General features: G+C 44.0%; 1 protein-coding gene across 20 annotated transcripts in view; it reads left to right on the top strand.

The window, feature by feature from the left end:
- Window positions 1–16,583, top strand: part of LOC126284064 (GTPase-activating protein CdGAPr) — a 718,807-nt gene that overhangs the window by 362,753 nt on the left and 339,471 nt on the right. For 9 of the 20 annotated variants that reach the window (XM_049982663.1, XM_049982665.1, XM_049982677.1 and 6 more), the window contains exon 4: window positions 11,578–11,634. The exons of the other annotated variants lie outside the window; for them this stretch is intronic. In XM_049982663.1, coding sequence (XP_049838620.1) covers window positions 11,578–11,634 — 57 coding nt within the window. The remainder of the gene's footprint in view (window positions 1–11,577; window positions 11,635–16,583) is intronic. 20 annotated transcript variants of the gene reach the window in all.

Raw genomic sequence — 16,583 nt, 5'->3', positions numbered from 1 at the left:
TCGAGATGGCAGGCATCTTATCCACATGGCTGTAACGGATCGTGCAGCCACGTCTCGATCCCTGAGTCAACAGATGGGGACGTTTGCAAGACGACAACCATCTGCACGAACAGTTCGACGACGTTTGCAGCACCATGGACTATCAGCTCGGAGACCATGGCTACGGTTACCCTTGCCGCTGCATGACAGGCAGGTGAGTCTGCGATGGTGTACTCGACGACGAACCTGGGTGCACGGAAGGCAAAACGTCATTTTTTCGGATGAATCCAGTTTCTGTTTACAGCATCATGATGGTCGCATCCGTGTTTTTCGACATCGCGGTGAACGCACAGTGGAAGCGTGTATTCGTAATGGCCATACTGGCGTATCACCCGGGGATAGTACTGTGTAAGTTGATTAAGTGTGATGGACAAGGTTCAGCCAATTCAGCCTGCATTTTTCAGGTTTTTTCTGGTATTGAGTAGATGTTTAATTCTCTTCTGATGTCTTCTCTGCGCTTGTGATCTAGTCTGTTACAACCTTCGATTGCTGACAAACTTCATTTCGGTGGTTTGAATTTAGATCTTGTCAGTGCCCTTCGTGATTCGTATTTAGCTGCCGTACAGAAGAGTTTCAGATACCAATGTCTTGTAAAACTTCTTGAGTTTGTGTGTGCCGCTCAAGTTTTCAACAGCGTACTGCATACGTGTGGCGATACGGCATCCGTATTCGTATTGCAGCCCAGATAATTAAAATTTGATATTTGTTCGAGATAAGCACCGTCGCGGCATAGGGTATAAACTTAAAGCTGCTTTCCACTTAAAGGCCATAAATTTGGTATTTTCTGTAGTAATTTAACTGAATATTGTAGATGTTAATCACATGCACCTTCCTTGCCTCATGTAAACAGACCCTCATTTGTTTTTGTCTGCAGCGTGTGGGAGACTCGAAAACAAAGGATATTTCTGTCTTAAGTGTCTTTGTAAACTACGTTTAACCTTACAAGGTAGTGGTGAAAAGGAAGAAAAGAAGCTCTGGAAACGTCTCACGACTATCAACTAATGTAAAAGTGTGTGGTGGAATTATTATTGTTATAAAATAAGAAGCTATGTTGAGCTAGTCAAGTCCTCTTACTAATACTTAGTAAAAACGTTTTACATGCGAAGACAAATACCGTAACCAGCAACTAATCACTCCTTTTATTTATCGCGTTGCGTTTCGGAAAAGAACTATCGTCAGATAAGTATTTAGTTCAGGCTTTGTATACTGTCATGTTTTTGTCAAGAAAATAGACATTTACATACGTCCATTTCATCAGTGTATATTGTATTGCTATGGTTGAGGATAACACACACTGACCTAAACCAATGTCAGTGGGCGGTAGTTTCCTGAAATGCCTCGCAAAAAACCGACTGGATAAAATATACAACAAGAAATGGAAAATGATTGATCGATCAATAAAACGAATTGGGGTAAACCTGAATGGGGCGGATGCAGTTCCTCGTATTTGAAGAGAGAATAGAAGAACTGATAGTTGGGACTGACTGTCTGGCGTAACTTAGGGGAACGGCAAACACCCAGCTCAAACTGGCAGGCTGCAGACTGACTTCCGGATGCAGCTGCTTATTCGTCCACTGTTTCACCGCGGGAGCAAGTGGGTCGGTATGTTTTAGTTAGCAGACTCTTGGAATAGCGCGGGCTAAAGGTGAACGGTGACAAAACCTGCGAACTCACGGCCTACGTTGAGTTCAGCCAATCCAGTGTGTTATCCTGCGGTACGTATGCGCGCGCGCGTGTGTGGAGGGGAGGGGGGGGGGGAAGAGAGAGAGAGAGAGAGAGAGAGTGAGAGAGAGAAGGGGGGAGGACGCAACGCAAAAAACATACACACACACACACACACACACACACACACACACACACAGCGGTGGGCGAAGCGATCTGCTTCGCTACACATTGTAAAAGACGTCAGCTCAGTGACCGCGACCTAATCACCTGCTACGTCCTTGCAAAGGGAAGCGCTGTGGCAGCAGGGGGGGGGGTCGCTTGTGACGTCACCTCCCCACCACTCGACCCGGACCTGCCCCTTGCTCTTACCTGTCGCCCGCTTTGTGTCAAAATAGGCCGCGGCGAGTGCGATAACGTGTGAGTGCGAGCGCAGCTCAGCGCCTCGCTTGTGGCCGTGACAGGTGTCAGCGGGTTGTCCGCCGCGAACAGTCTGCCGTGCAGCTGCAGCAGCTGGCGGCTGGCGGCTGCGTGAAAGTCGCACGCTCTGCTCTGGCGTGCTGTCGAAACTGCAGCCAGTGAAAGTGCCGCCGAGTCACGAGTACGGCCGGTTGCGATCGGACGAAAATAACTCGCGAGCGAGTTTAAAATACGCTCCGCCTGCATAATGCGAGTACGGCAGGTTAGTCTTCGGAAGTGGGATGTTGTTTCAGCGTCCCATTACAAGTCCGGTAAAGTACACTTCACTGCCAACAGAAATACGTGTGTAATAGCAAAACGACTACAGCATGTACCAGCGATTATTTATCTAATATTTATTTAATTTTATTTGCTGCCATTTACATTTGACCTGGCACCTAGTGACGGAGGCAGGTCGTGTTCTAACAATATTTAGTTGTACAATTACAGAAAATGATGCTTATTTGGTTTCTTTGTATTTTAAGTTTTAACAAAGTTGCAATTTTATACAGAGTTTTTCAAAAGCAGTATAATTATTTCGGAAGCATACGTTCATTACTCTGTAAGGAAATAAACTTGAAGCACATATTCACGAATCTCTCAAGTTCAGATCACAGATGTTCAATATGTCCTCCACCGGTGACACCAACAATATCACATGGATACTCGAATTCCTCCCATACTCGGGTAAACATGTTCATCGCCCCCCTCCCTCTTTTATGGCTTCTAGGTTCTATTGTAGTGTTCATCCATAAACATTGTCCTTAACGAAACCCGACAGGAATAAGTCACAAGGCGCCAAATCCGGTGACCCTGGAGACCAGCTGAAAAGTCGCCGGCTGACTGAAGATCAGTCCAACGGCTCGGTAGAGTTTCATTTAGATATTTAAGCTCTTTGAGACTCCAGTTTGGGGGTTCCCGTCTTGTTGAAAAATGAAGTTATCCTCGTTCAATCTTGGAAACAACCAGTTCTATAACGTAGCAAGATACTATGGACCGCTAACCGTGTTTCCATCAAGGAAGAATGGGCCATAAGCAGATGAATGGCAAAAAATGGTTCAAATGGCTCACTATGGGACTTAAACATCTGAGGTCATCATTCCCCTAGAACTTAGAACTACTTAAACCTAACTAACCTAAGGACATCACACACATCCATGCCTGAGGCAGGATTCGAACCTGCGACCGTAGCGGTCGCGCGGTTCCAGACTGAAGCGCCTAGAACCGCTCGGCCACTCCGGCCGGCGCAGATGAATGGGATGTCGTATAAAACACATGACTTTGGCTGAATCTCGTGCATGTTCAGTGTGTGAATGTGGGTTCTGTAGGCTCCAAATTTGAACATTGTGTTTGTTTATTTCCCTACTAAGGTGGAAAGTCGCTTCATCTCCGAACAAGATGCATTGTGCGAAAGTGTTATTGTCAACAGCATTCTGAAGCCCATCAGAAAAAGCACATGCGTTTATCGTCATGACGTAATTTGTACATCTTCATAACCTACCGACGTCTCAAAACACGCCAAATTGTTGTTGTAACTCCCGACTGGCACGGCGATTTGATTTTGTAGAACTACATTGGGAAGCGGTTTGAATTCGTGCGACGATTTTGTCGGAAACACGATAACGGCAGAACTCCTTCCTTTAACACCCACATCCTGTGTCTACAAACTGTCGATACCATCTGCAAATGTTCCATCCGTGCGGAAGATCAGTTTGGTCCCTCAACTGGAAACTTCTTTGTATTGTAATCATGCAATGACACTTCGCAAACTCGAGAACACAAAATAATTTCTGCTACAGAGTAGGCATTTTGTAACATGTGACGGTTAACCGACGTCTAGCGGCAGTAAATATGAACTCGGCAATGTATTCGTTCCTACAAAAACCGACCCGTGGTGCAGCGATCGATGGTTTTGGCAACATTACTATCTACTACGTATTTTCTTTTTGAAACACCCTGTATACTTGGAAACGTAAAACTTAATTATAAAACGTAAGATAGGAAAAAAGAAAGAAACGATGAGAAAGAGTTTAGATTTGTACACCACCACCGGGCAGGAGGGAGTACCTTGGCAAGACAGAGCCTCTCACACGTGGGCAGCCTTCGCCCCAACAACAAGAAGTAATACTTTTTTGACGTGAATCACCAGTCATGCTTAATTGTGGTCTTAGTTATAATTTTACTATTCTATGTTCTTTGACCTGGTGTGTGCGTGTAACTAGAGGAGATCGGCATGGTAAATGCCTAATGTTGGGAGTGTGTATTTGAGAGGTAAGGAGGGGGGAGGCGGCTGGCTGCGCGTGACTCTGTGGGGGCTGTGTTTAGACTTGCAGGAGGGGAATGGTACTTCATACTGTATACTTGAAAAAGCGCAGGTGACGCCTGTATATAAGAAGGGTAGAAGGACGGATCCTCAAAATTACAGAACAATATCCTTAACATCGGTTTGTAGCAGGATTCTCGAACATAATCTCAGTTCGAATACACTGAATTTCCTTGAGACAGAGAAGTTGCTGTCCATGCATCAGCACTGCTTTAGAAAGCGTCGCTCTTCCGAAACGCAATTCGCCCTATTTTCACATGATATCTTGCGAACCATGAATGAAGGTACTAGCATCCTCCTTATTCCTTACCTTATCAGTCCACCTGATTTTCAACATTCGTCTATAGCACCACATCTCAAATGCTTCGATTCTCTTCGGTTTTCCCACAGTCCATGTTTCACTACCATACAATGCTGTACTCCAGACGTACATTCTCAGAAATTTCTTCCTCAAATTAAGGCCGGTATTTGATATTAGTAGACTTCTCTTGGCCAGAAATGCCTTTTTTGCCATAGCGAGTCTGCTTTTGATTTCGTCCTTGCTCCGTCCGTCATTGGTTATTTTACTACCTAGGTAGCAGAATTCCTTAACTTCATTGACTTCGTGTCCATCAATCCTGATGTTAAATTTCTCGCTGTTCTCATTTCTACTACGTCTCATTACCTTCGTCTTTCTCCGATTTACTCTCAAACCATACAGTGTATTCATTAGACTGTTCATTCCGTTCAGCAGATCATTTAATTCTTCTTCACTTTCACTCAGGATAGCAATGTCATCAACGAATCGTATCATTGATATCCTTTCACCTTGTATTTTAATTCCACTCCTGAACCTTTCTTTTATTTCCATCATTGCTTCCTCGATATACAGACTGAAGAGTAGGGGCGAAAGGCTACAGCCTTGTCTTACACCCTTCTTAATACGAGCACTTGAGAATGGAGAGATCATGATGACACTTCTTCAACTACAGGCCACATGTCCTGTGGATACACGTTACGTGTCTTTAATGCAGTGGTTTCCATTGCCTTCTGCATCCTCATGTCGTTGATCATTGCTGATTCTTCCGCCTTTAGGGGCAATTTCCCACCCCTAGGACAAGAGAGTGCCCTGAACCTCTATCCGCTCCTCCGCCCTCTTTGAAAAGGCCGTTGGCAGAATGACTCTTGACTTCTTATGCCGGAAGTCTTCGGCCGCCAATGCTGATTATTTATCAAAATTTAGGCAGTGGCGGGGATCGAACCCGGGATCGAAGTAGTTTTGATTATGAATCAAAGACGCTACCCCTAGACCACGGATACACTTCTTAATTAATAGAACCCAGTACGCTGTCCTCGATGGTGAGTGTTCATCGGAGGTGAGGGTATCATCTGGTGTGTCCCAGGAACTCGGGTGGGAGTCTCTAGAGGAAAGGAGGCGTTGTTTTCGTGAATCGCTACTGAGGAAATTTAGAGAACCAGCAGCTGAGGCTGATTGCAGTACAATTTTACTGCCACCAACTTACATTTCGCGGAAAGACCACAAAGATAAGATAAGAGAGATTAGGGCTCGTACAGAGGCATATAGGCAGTCATTATTCCCTCGTTCTGTTTTGGAGTGGAACAGGGAGAGAAGATGCTAGTTGTGGTACGAAGTATCCTCCGCCACGCACCGTATGGTGGATTGCGGAGTATGTATGTAGATGTAGATACTTACACTGCGGCCCCTCAAGACTATACGTAGGTCCGTGGCTGTGTTCTGCAATACGAAGTTGTCAATATTGTTCCATGCCTAGGATATAGGATTCACTTGCATTAGTAGCTCGCAGTTCTAGTGTGTCACCTAGCCCATGTTAGTACGAGCATTACTAAGATACCCGTAATTGTCACGAAAAATGCAATTTAATTAATGCTCTGTTACTCGATTTTCTCTTAACTGGTAACGGAGCCTTGCCATCTGGTCAGAAACGGAGCTAATACGAGGCTCAAGTTCGGACTGCACACTTCACAAATCAAGGGGCTGCTGTTACATCAGATCTAACAGCCGTTCAACGTTCCCCATGTAGCTCCACGAGTATGTGGCTAGTATGAACTATGGCGCTGCGATCGCTTCATACTCCTCCACTCTCTCTCTCTCTCTCTCTCTCTCTGTCTCTGTCTCTGTCTCTGTCTCTGTCTCTGTCTCTTACTGAAGCATGCAGGAGTGAAATGCTAGCCGTGACTTATTGTTAGTACGGAAGATGAAGATGAGTGCACGATATTGGTGCTGTGAAGTAACACTGTTAAATTTCGTCCAACGCAAACAAATGGGTTGTCTTTTTGTTTATTCCACATACACAACGAGAAAACACATGTGCTGCGTGAAACGAAAACTGGACACAGAACAAAACAAAACAAGTACACCATTTCTGTATTCGTTTGGTCACAACAGCTTGCGTTCATGGGCTAACAGCGAGTTGTGTAGTTTATCATTAATTTGTGCAATTTTAATAATTAATCACCGTTTAGAGATTTCTCTTCATCCTCATGCCATGTTTCGTGGTACTGTTGTCACAAAATCGTCGGTAACGCGTCTCAAGTGTGCATTATGTCAGCGTAATTGTTCGTCTCTGGATGCGTATTAAATATTAAAATAAATTTACAGGTCTTTGAAACAGTTTTATCTATATAAATGTATGTATAAAGAGAGCAATATTCGCTGTTAACCAGTCAGTCTTAACATTCTTATAAAGAGTAATTTGCGTCTGTCATTTAGGCAGGGCGGACATTTTGTGACATTTCAGTTTGCACTTGAGAATGGCCGAAATCACGATCACGTGAAATACATGAATAGTATTTTACAAGTTTAATATCAGAAATTTCCTTCAAAACGGTTGCGTATATCGTAGGAATGCCGCGAGTGCGCGGTTATAGTTGTGAACTCGTATGCTCGCTCTCCTTTTGCGAGCGTGTCGAGTGCACTGCTGCCCGAGGACAGACTCAAGTGACGAGTGGACCGCGGCGGAGACACATCGAGCTGAGTCAGTCGGCCCCGCGGACACCGTCAATTCGCGAGACCGACGAGGTATACCGGCCCAGCAACGAACTGCTGACGTCACGCTAGTAGGCTTGTCCGCCACACTTCGGGAACGCTCGGCTCCCAGGGCCCACGGGGAATTCAAATGTAATCGAAAAGATACCGACCGAAGGTTTTAATTTTGTCATACGCTCCCTCGAACTTGCATGCATTTAAATGCGCAGTCAGTAATTATTAAACTCGTCTCAGATATGTAGTCGCTCCCCGCCGGAGACGGCTGCTGGCACGCGTAACACCTGCAGTGTCACGTGGTGTGACGTACGCGTCACGGCCTGTCGCTTTCGTGGGCCTCGCTGGTTCAGAGATGACGTCACAGGACTCACTGGCGAATTTAAAGCGCGTATACGGAGCTCTTTTCTGAAGTCTGGTCTAGGTATCAACCTGTGTATGGTGTTTTCACGGTTACTCACACCCATTGAGACAAATCTTCAGCTTGTTTCAGAAGCAACATACAAAAAGCGTAAAAAAGACTCCAATACCCATACAAAACCCGAGGGCTATTCCGAAAATAAATTCCGATCGGTCGCGAAATGGAAACCATTGTGAAAATCAAAAATGTTTTGTTTTTAATTTTTGATAGCGATATCTCGATTTGACCTGTTTCCACCACTGGCGGCGCGGTATGTTTACTTACGCTAGAGGGCAGTTCCGGCACGTTCTCGCGCACGCGTTGTGGGCCTTCTGCTGTCTATGCAGGGGCCGCCGCTTGCGCTGAGAAGTCAGTCCCGGCGAGATCGTGTACCAGCACGCTCACCTGAAGATAGCGGCCAGTTGGACTGCGGAAATACCGTGTCAAGAAGACGTTACGATCCGGCTGCACACCCGAGAAGAATATTATCAATTATTACGTTGGGAAAGCCTTCGTAGTCACAAAAATGTTATTTGCAACAGTTTGCTACACCTTCCAGCTACTTAGCTACATAGTCGCCGCTCCGACTTAGGCAACCTTCCAATACTTTTGTCAAAGAAGGCTTTCAGTCATTATTCTACGCCGTCGACAGCTCGTTGACTGTACCAGAATGTCGCCTTCAAAGCCAGCGGTTTATGTGAGCAGAGATGAAACTCTTGGACAGCCAGATACCACACACTTCCCATCGAAAACGCTGCAGGAGCATATTCATTGCCCCTGCAGAGTGCGTCGAGTATTGTCATGCAGAAGGAAACGTATGACAGCTATGTTATGCAGGCTGCATGGCATCAGGCGAAATCTCTCACCAGACCATCATACTTAACGGGAGACGACATTTCATGGGCATCTTACTTGCTCACTATGCACTCAGAACTGAAAATACGGACGTGACACGATCGACGGTCATACTAGACTCACTGTCCAACACATGTCCAAAGCTTCATCGAATTTTCACAGTGGTTTCCATTTAGCGACAGATTGAAACTTTCTTTCCGAATAGCCCTCGTAATAATGCGATTCCCAGATAGGTGGCGTGTATGACAGAGCGCAGTACGTTTCTTGATGTTGGGACGTTAAGATGGGTATCAATTCGCGAAACGGAGCTTTCCTGCAAAACTGAGGGAGCTTTGGTTTCCGGTAAACTGGGAAAACCTTTTCAAAATCCGAATTATCAGTTTGTAAAATTTCATTCTGATGCTTGCTTCAGGCTACGATACAATGGCCTTATAACGCCCTTCCCAAACGAATCTGTGGATGTGTCCAGACTGCGGAGGTGCAACTTCAAACTGATTAGTCGGCTCATACCTTCGTAAATCACTGCAGTAACATCACATACCCTCTCAACCCGTGAGATTTCTTTTCCTCCCTCTGTTCTGGTGCTTCGTTTTTTCTTTCGTTTTGTCAGGCAGTTACAACATTTTATTTAAAGGAAACTAAGTGAAATACATTTTCGCTTCGCTTGGACAAACACATTAACATTTTGTAATACAGAATGAAATTTTCACCCAATTGCAATTGGGTGAAAATTTCATTCTGGAAACATCCCCCAGGCCGTGGCTAAGCTTTGTGTTCGCAGTATCGTTTCTTCCGGGCATGCTAGTGCTGCAGGAGAGCTTCTATGAAGTTTGGGAGGTAGGAGGCGAGGTACTGGCAGAAGTTAAGCAGTGAGGACGGGGTGTGAGTAGTGCTTGGGTAGCTCAGATGACAGAGCACTTGCCCGCGGAAGGCAAAGGTCCCGAGTTCGAGGCTCGGTCCGGCTCACAGTTTTAAATCTGCAAGGAAGTTTCACATTTTGTAATCTTCACTGTCTTCTTCCATAACGTATGGTTACTCGTGTGCGTTATCGCATGTAACTCGTGCCTCCTAAATAAATACCTTGTGCTTACTTTTCACTCCGACTATTGAAATATTCGTACACAGCATCAGCATCAGTAACTGTAACTTATCTTTTGCACTTAATATTTTCTACGTCTTCACCCTAAATTATTCGTCGACTCCTTACCTTTTGTTTTCTTTCATTCATTACGTTTCCAAAGCGATCGTGAATGCAATAGCTGTTTGCCCGCCAGAAGTGATTTTCTCCTGATCAGTGGACTCGTATAAATAGCTAGACCCAAAGCTAAGTTGTGCTTCTGCCCCAATGTTAATAACTGTTGCGCAACGTTCCTGCAAATAAACCAGTTCAGTAATTTGATGCAACAAGATAACTGCGGGAGCTACTTTAGAAGTGCCCCCACCCGTCTCTCTCTCTCTCTCTCTCTCTCTCTCTCTCTCTCTCTCTCTCTCTCTCTCTCTCTGTGTGTGTGTGTGTGTGTGTGTGTGTGTGTGTGTGTGTGTGTGTGTCTCTCTCTCTCTCTCTCTCTCTCTCTCTCTCTCTCTCTCTCTCTGTGTGTGTGTGTGTGTGTGTGTGTGTGTGTCTCTCTCTCTCTCTCTCTCTCTCTCTGTGTGTCTCTCTCTCTCTCTCTGTGTGTCTCTCTCTCTCTCTCTCTCTCTGTGTCTCTCTCTCTCTCTCTCTCTGTCTGTCGTTTACGGGTTCTGTATCGCATTTATGTACGCTTAATAGAGCTGCCCATTCGGTATAAAAACTGGATATATTTTCGAAGTGTTGCTATATTTCTTTACCATCCTGTAAAAACGTTCCTTTAGATGTAGAGTGTGAGATGTTGATCCCGTCTCTTAGATCGTTTATGTAGCGGTCCTACTACTCACGCTTAGCGTACACTCGTTATCACTTTTGTTTCTGCTGAAGATTGGCCGTCGGGTATGAGTACTGGCCCTATTTGGCTAAAATTCTGCGAACATCGCACGAATGAGGCAATATCTGTAAGGACGGATCTCCTGTGTATATCGATCTTACGATGGGATCTACCTGCTCGCGCTTGTGTACGGTCTGCCAGCAAAAATCCAGCTGCGTTTCACACGAGGTGTTTCCTCATACTCCTTTAGAAGTACCTTTTCCACAATGTATGTCACTTTGTTTGACTTTAGAATGCGCTCTAGGATCTTGCTGCACAGAGCAGTTTGCCATACTGCTCTGTAAAATTAACAAAGGCGGAGTAACGTCTGCATTCTACTATACATTCAGCTATTTCCTAGGTGGAAGACTATTGGTAGAAGGTATCTCTTGACATTTGTGCGATGTAGGCCCCAAGGAATCGTTTCAAATTTCGCTATACATGATGCTCCTAATACTGTACAAAATTGCTCTGAGCACTATGGGACTTAACATCTGAGGTCGTCAGTCCCCTAGAACTTAAACCTATCTAACCTAAGGACATCACACACATCAATGCCCGAGGCAGGATTCGAACCTGTGACCGTAGCGGTCGCAGACTGAAGCGCCTAGAACCACTCGGCCACAACGGCCGGTTGTACTGTACAAACTGCTGACTCAACCAGAGTAATTAGACTGTTTACAGATAACCGCTGTTGAGTCGGTAAAACTCAATATCATTCCTACAATTGGTCGACACAAATGGCGAACCTTCTAGCGCGTCACATGTGTTGCAATATAGTAGTACTGACAACTGTGGAGTGTTTGCACTGTCATACACTGTACTCGACGCGTTTGCCAGTGTTGAACACGTGTGCGGTGTTGTTTCATTGGTGTAACAATTTCGTTCCTATGTGCAGGAGACGCCAGCGAGCTGCAGAAGGCGAACGGTGTCTGTCCCGCGTACCCGCGACACGGTAACCCAAAACATAAACTGCATGCAGCTGCTTTCTGGCGGCATATACTTCTTCTTCTTCTTCTTCTTCTTCTTCTTCTTCTTCTTCTTCCTCTTCTTCCCAGGAGCCACGTAAAATTATCCCATGCCTTTGTTGCAGCGTGTTCTCCACTTTCTTGATTCTCAGTCTTTCTTCATTCTTTCACTCGTGCAGTAGTCTCATTTTTGTTCCGTTGTTTGCTTTGTAGAAAATATCAATGTAGTTTCCTTTCGTATTCTGTCCTCTGTTAAATCTATTTCTGCAATTGTTATCCTTATTCTCGTATTCACGCTGAGTCTGTTTTACTGGTCTAGACGTATATGAAAATTCCTGGGCCGCCTCTGTTACCCATCCTTACTCCGCGGCCAAAGAATCTTTTTTCTTGTGGTGACAGACCAGTAGGAGGAGAAAGCTTTTTTAATGGTACGTTCCCTTTTTTTTCCCTCTCGGTCGCTGGTTTTCACTACTATACGACAGTCCCACAGCTTTATAGGCTGTTTGTAGCGACACCTACGCATCATACGAGGTTACTGCCAGGCTGCTTCTGGTAAGTTTGTCACCACGACTGTTCTCTACCTATAATTTATTTATTTATTTTTTAACCATACTATATGGCAACTCTCCTCAGACTGTGTTACTGTGAAGTAATTAACCCTGTCCCATCTTGAAGTATGTAGTTCTCGTGTTGTACTTCTGTAGATATAGTAACTCTTAGGCCTTTGTGTAGTGTGAATTTTTAGTTCTGTTTGATAATTTTATCGTAAAATCGTATCACATACTTTTCCGTGTTACATTATTTGTAATCGACATACTGAGTATTGTTAAGTTTTTAATTGCTTTTGGATGGCACTTAAATATTCCACATAACGTGTTTGATGAAATAAAACAGCAATGAATAACATTTAGCTTGAGAGCCGCTCGTTCTCCGGGATATCTTTGCCGCGATCTGGATTCACAGTCAAACAGCGTGTAATGAGAAATAAGTTCAGGAAACGCCGAGAAAGCTGTCATATTTGGTTTCACAGTGCGACACAGATCTTACGTCACCGAAGTAGGAACATAACTAGTTTTTATATACATTTCAAGACAATTTGTACATTGTTGATAGCGTTGATTTTGCGAAGGTAAAATTTAAAAAAAATCATTACATCTCGTTAATTTAACACACAGCTGGATATGTAATTGCTATTGTTCGATCAGTACACACAGTGCAGCCAGCAAAAGAAAATATACCAGCACTTTACATGAAATACGATATACAAACCTTAACATTTTAATTGCACAATAAAAAAGTTAGGTGCAGGCATTCCTACTGTATTTTCAGCACTTCATTGAAAATGAGCAACTCGTAAAACCACATGACCTAATTAAACTTAGAAAATTGACTGGTTTGATACTATAAGTTGATCTGTTAAGTTTCAGTATATAGCAGGAAGTTTTCCATTGGTACATTTTAAATCACCTGGCCGTGTAAGTAGAACAACTTGTTTATCATTGCAATAACGAACTTGAAACAGGGAAAAGTTGTTGCCACTGCGTGTGAGGTGATTATCAGTTCTGGCATTTACTGATAACCGAGGAGAACCTTTTGGGTCGGGATCGCGGAAGTGGACTTGTTTTAAATTTTTTGAAAACTCAATTTTGCCCCCCTCCCCCAAAATAAATCTGTATATCTTCTCTTGCGTGTAAAAGAATAAAATAATAGCTTGCTCGTCATGTTCCAAACCACCATGTCGTCGACGGGACGTTGAATTGTAATCTTCCTCCTCCTCCTCGTAGTCCTTTATTTTTTTATATAGTAAAGAAACTTGATTTAGTATTGAAAAAGGGAACTGCTAATTTTGTGGGACCTTATTTACCTGGCGTGACTAAAGAAGAGAGGTTCAGGAAGGTTTTCTCGTCTGGCGGTAAGCCATCTAAGTCATAGTTAAACTTTTTCTCTTTAAGTCCTTTTGTGGCGCCCGTCAGCTTGCTAAGTGCACTAGATGAGCACGCCGCGTAACGAAAATTCATTTGCCAAACTACGGAAGGCACTTAGCAACGCAGTCTCCTGTTCACATTTAGTTGGAAAAAAAAATATGAGCAAGCGTCGAGACCGAGAATGCGACCCAGCATCCTCTGAGGAAAAAGAAATTATGTTGCTGGTAGACCCTACTGATTATCTTTGGAAATAGTATTTAGTATTTCCTAACTCTTCTCTCTGAGTAGCAACGTGGTTAGTTCGGTAATTGCTTAATATTTTAATTCTGTGGAGATGGGTTGTAACATCGGTTCCCATTTAGCATTCGTATTATTGATACGACGCCGAGTAAGTTCGAATACCGTGTATCTTTGCAAAAATGTGTTTTCGTCACATGGGAGGTTTCCCAGTGTCGGGTACTACTTCGAATGCCCCTTCCCTTATTGTAGCTGCAACATTGGAATGAGAGACGCACAAAGAACGGTGTGCCTTACATTGTGTTACACCAAGACACGTTATTCTTGTGTTTTTTTATACATTGCTAAATTAGTTTCTGTGCATCAATTGCAATACTTTGTTTTCAGGTTTTAGGATTGATATTCTAGCTTGTAGAGGCAATTCTGCCAATATGGCGAGAATATTGTTGATATTATGTAATGCGTATCTGACACTACGAGTGTAAATAAAAGATTTTTATCAAACTTCATGGGTGTGAAAATAATGCAAGACTTTTTTGTGTGTCCCCAAATTCACATTTAAGGGTTATAACACGCCCCGAAAGGTAATTTAGCACATTAGATTTAGGGATCAACACATGGGCAATGTTGTATAATACCTCACACAGGGACATAGAACACGTTCCTCGTATCTTCGCGTAATGGATATATCTAGTCGGCAGCAAGACATATTGCATCAAATAACACCCTAATGTTTGCAACTCTATTTTAATGAAGCACTATACGTCAAAAATCAATACAATAATGTATGTCCTGTGCCACTAAAAAACTTAGTGTCGAGGCACTAAGGGAAGATCTTCGAAACAATTATAAAAAATATTTTTCAGATAAAATTTGATACGTAATTAATGTTCTTGAAGACTAAGCAGCTTTTGTAAACGATTTGAAATGGGATATTTTGCCCAATCACCATTAATTTTGAAAAATGAAAGCTGTTGTTACAACCTAAATTAAAACAGCTTAAGTCACGCGTACGCGTAGTAAAGCTGGTTTTTGAAATATATTTTGTTTTGCGAAAGAAGCCGTACATAAGTTTGTCGGAGTATTTTCCATATATTTAATTAAAATATCAAAACATTTTAGTTTTCAAATTATTTATTTTATTTGTATTTGTTTAAAATTCTTATTTTGCGGTTTATATTTTTTAGTTACTGTTTCACGTACTTATTTTGTTAATCGAAAATCAGTAACTCATGATACAAAATCATTACAATGAGTCTGAAGAAATTCTTAATTTTTTTCTTTTAACACAGCACTGTAAGAAAATTTCCAGGTAGAGTTGTGTTTTCGGGTGGTGGCGTTGCGGGTACGTGACGCGGTCACAGTATATAAGAGGAGCAGACACGGGCGGGAAATCACCGTAGGGAAGGTATGGGCAGTAAAAGGGGAAAAAATCTATTAAGATAAGTGACTTTTACATGGGACAGTATTGTTACGTAGCGCCTGTGCGTGAGTGTCTCGAAAACGGCAAAGCTGGTCGAATGTCGACGTGCTACAGTTGTGGGCATCTACGGAAAGACAGTGAAACTACCACTAGGCGCTAAGTGGTTGGATGTACAGAGGCTTGTATCCCCCGTAAAGTAGGACAGATGATCTGTGACATCTCTGCCGGAAGAGAACAATGCCAGTGCACGCACAAGTACACCGTGCGTTGGAGCTCCGCAGCAGACCACCCCTACGTATTCACGTGTTGACCCGACGACATCGTCAATTAAGGTTGGAGTGGGCGCGGAACCGCAGGGGGGTTCGACCGTCGATCAATGGAAGCGCGTCGGCGACATTAGGTCGATGGTTGTCTCCACATACGGCATCAGTGAGATGAACTGACGCGGGATGGCGGGAGCAGTATTATTCTGTGGGAGACATTCTCCTGTGCTTGCGTGGGACGCTAACAGCTGCGAACCACCTGCACCCCTTCATGCTTGATGTCTTGTCCGACAGCGAGGCCATCTCTCAGCAGTATAATTGTCCATGTTTCGAAGCCGGAACCGTGTTACAGTTGTTACACTAGTTTGAGGAGTATTGTAGTGAACTCACGTTGTGTATCTGCGATCGAAGTAGCCCGGTGTAAATCGTATGGAGCCTGTCTGCGTAAAGAATCAGCGGTCCATTATTTACGCGAATTACATTACCTTCGCGTGGACATCTAATGCCACATACCTCCACAAACCAACCAACAAACTATCGGATCCCTGACACGCAGAATCAGTGATGTACATTCATATTGGGAAAAACAGAACACCTTGAACGACTACAGATAGGTTATTCATATTTTGTGGTCATGAACATTCGTAAGTTCTGTAGAAATGATTAGCGCTTGAACCACGTCGGCCCCCGGGTTGAAGGGCATCGTCGATATCATGGCGCAACGCCACCTACCGGCAAAGTGTGCCTGCGGCTGTCGTCGCTGTAAACCAGAGATAATGGATCAGTGTGGCTCGCAGACGAACGAACCGTACCGTCGAATCAGTGAGTGTCAGAGATTGTTGTTTGACTCAGGAGGAAGGGCTCAAGCAGCGAGGTCACCGGTTTCATCGGATTGGGGAAGGAAGTCGGCCGAGACTCTTCAAAGTAACCACCCTGGTGTTTTATCCGAAGCCATTCAAGGAAATCAGCTTGGCCGGATGCGGATTTGAACCGTCGTCCTCCCGTAGGCGAGACCAGTGCGCCACCTCGCTAGGTGCATCAATGCGTTTAAACGATCCTCAAACGCCGAAGGTCTTCCTCGACGTGGA

Source organism: Schistocerca gregaria, chromosome 8 (assembly GCF_023897955.1).
Source record: "Schistocerca gregaria isolate iqSchGreg1 chromosome 8, iqSchGreg1.2, whole genome shotgun sequence".
Taxonomy (NCBI): Eukaryota; Metazoa; Arthropoda; class Insecta; order Orthoptera; family Acrididae; genus Schistocerca; species Schistocerca gregaria.
This window is presented reverse-complemented; position numbering and strand designations above follow the sequence as displayed.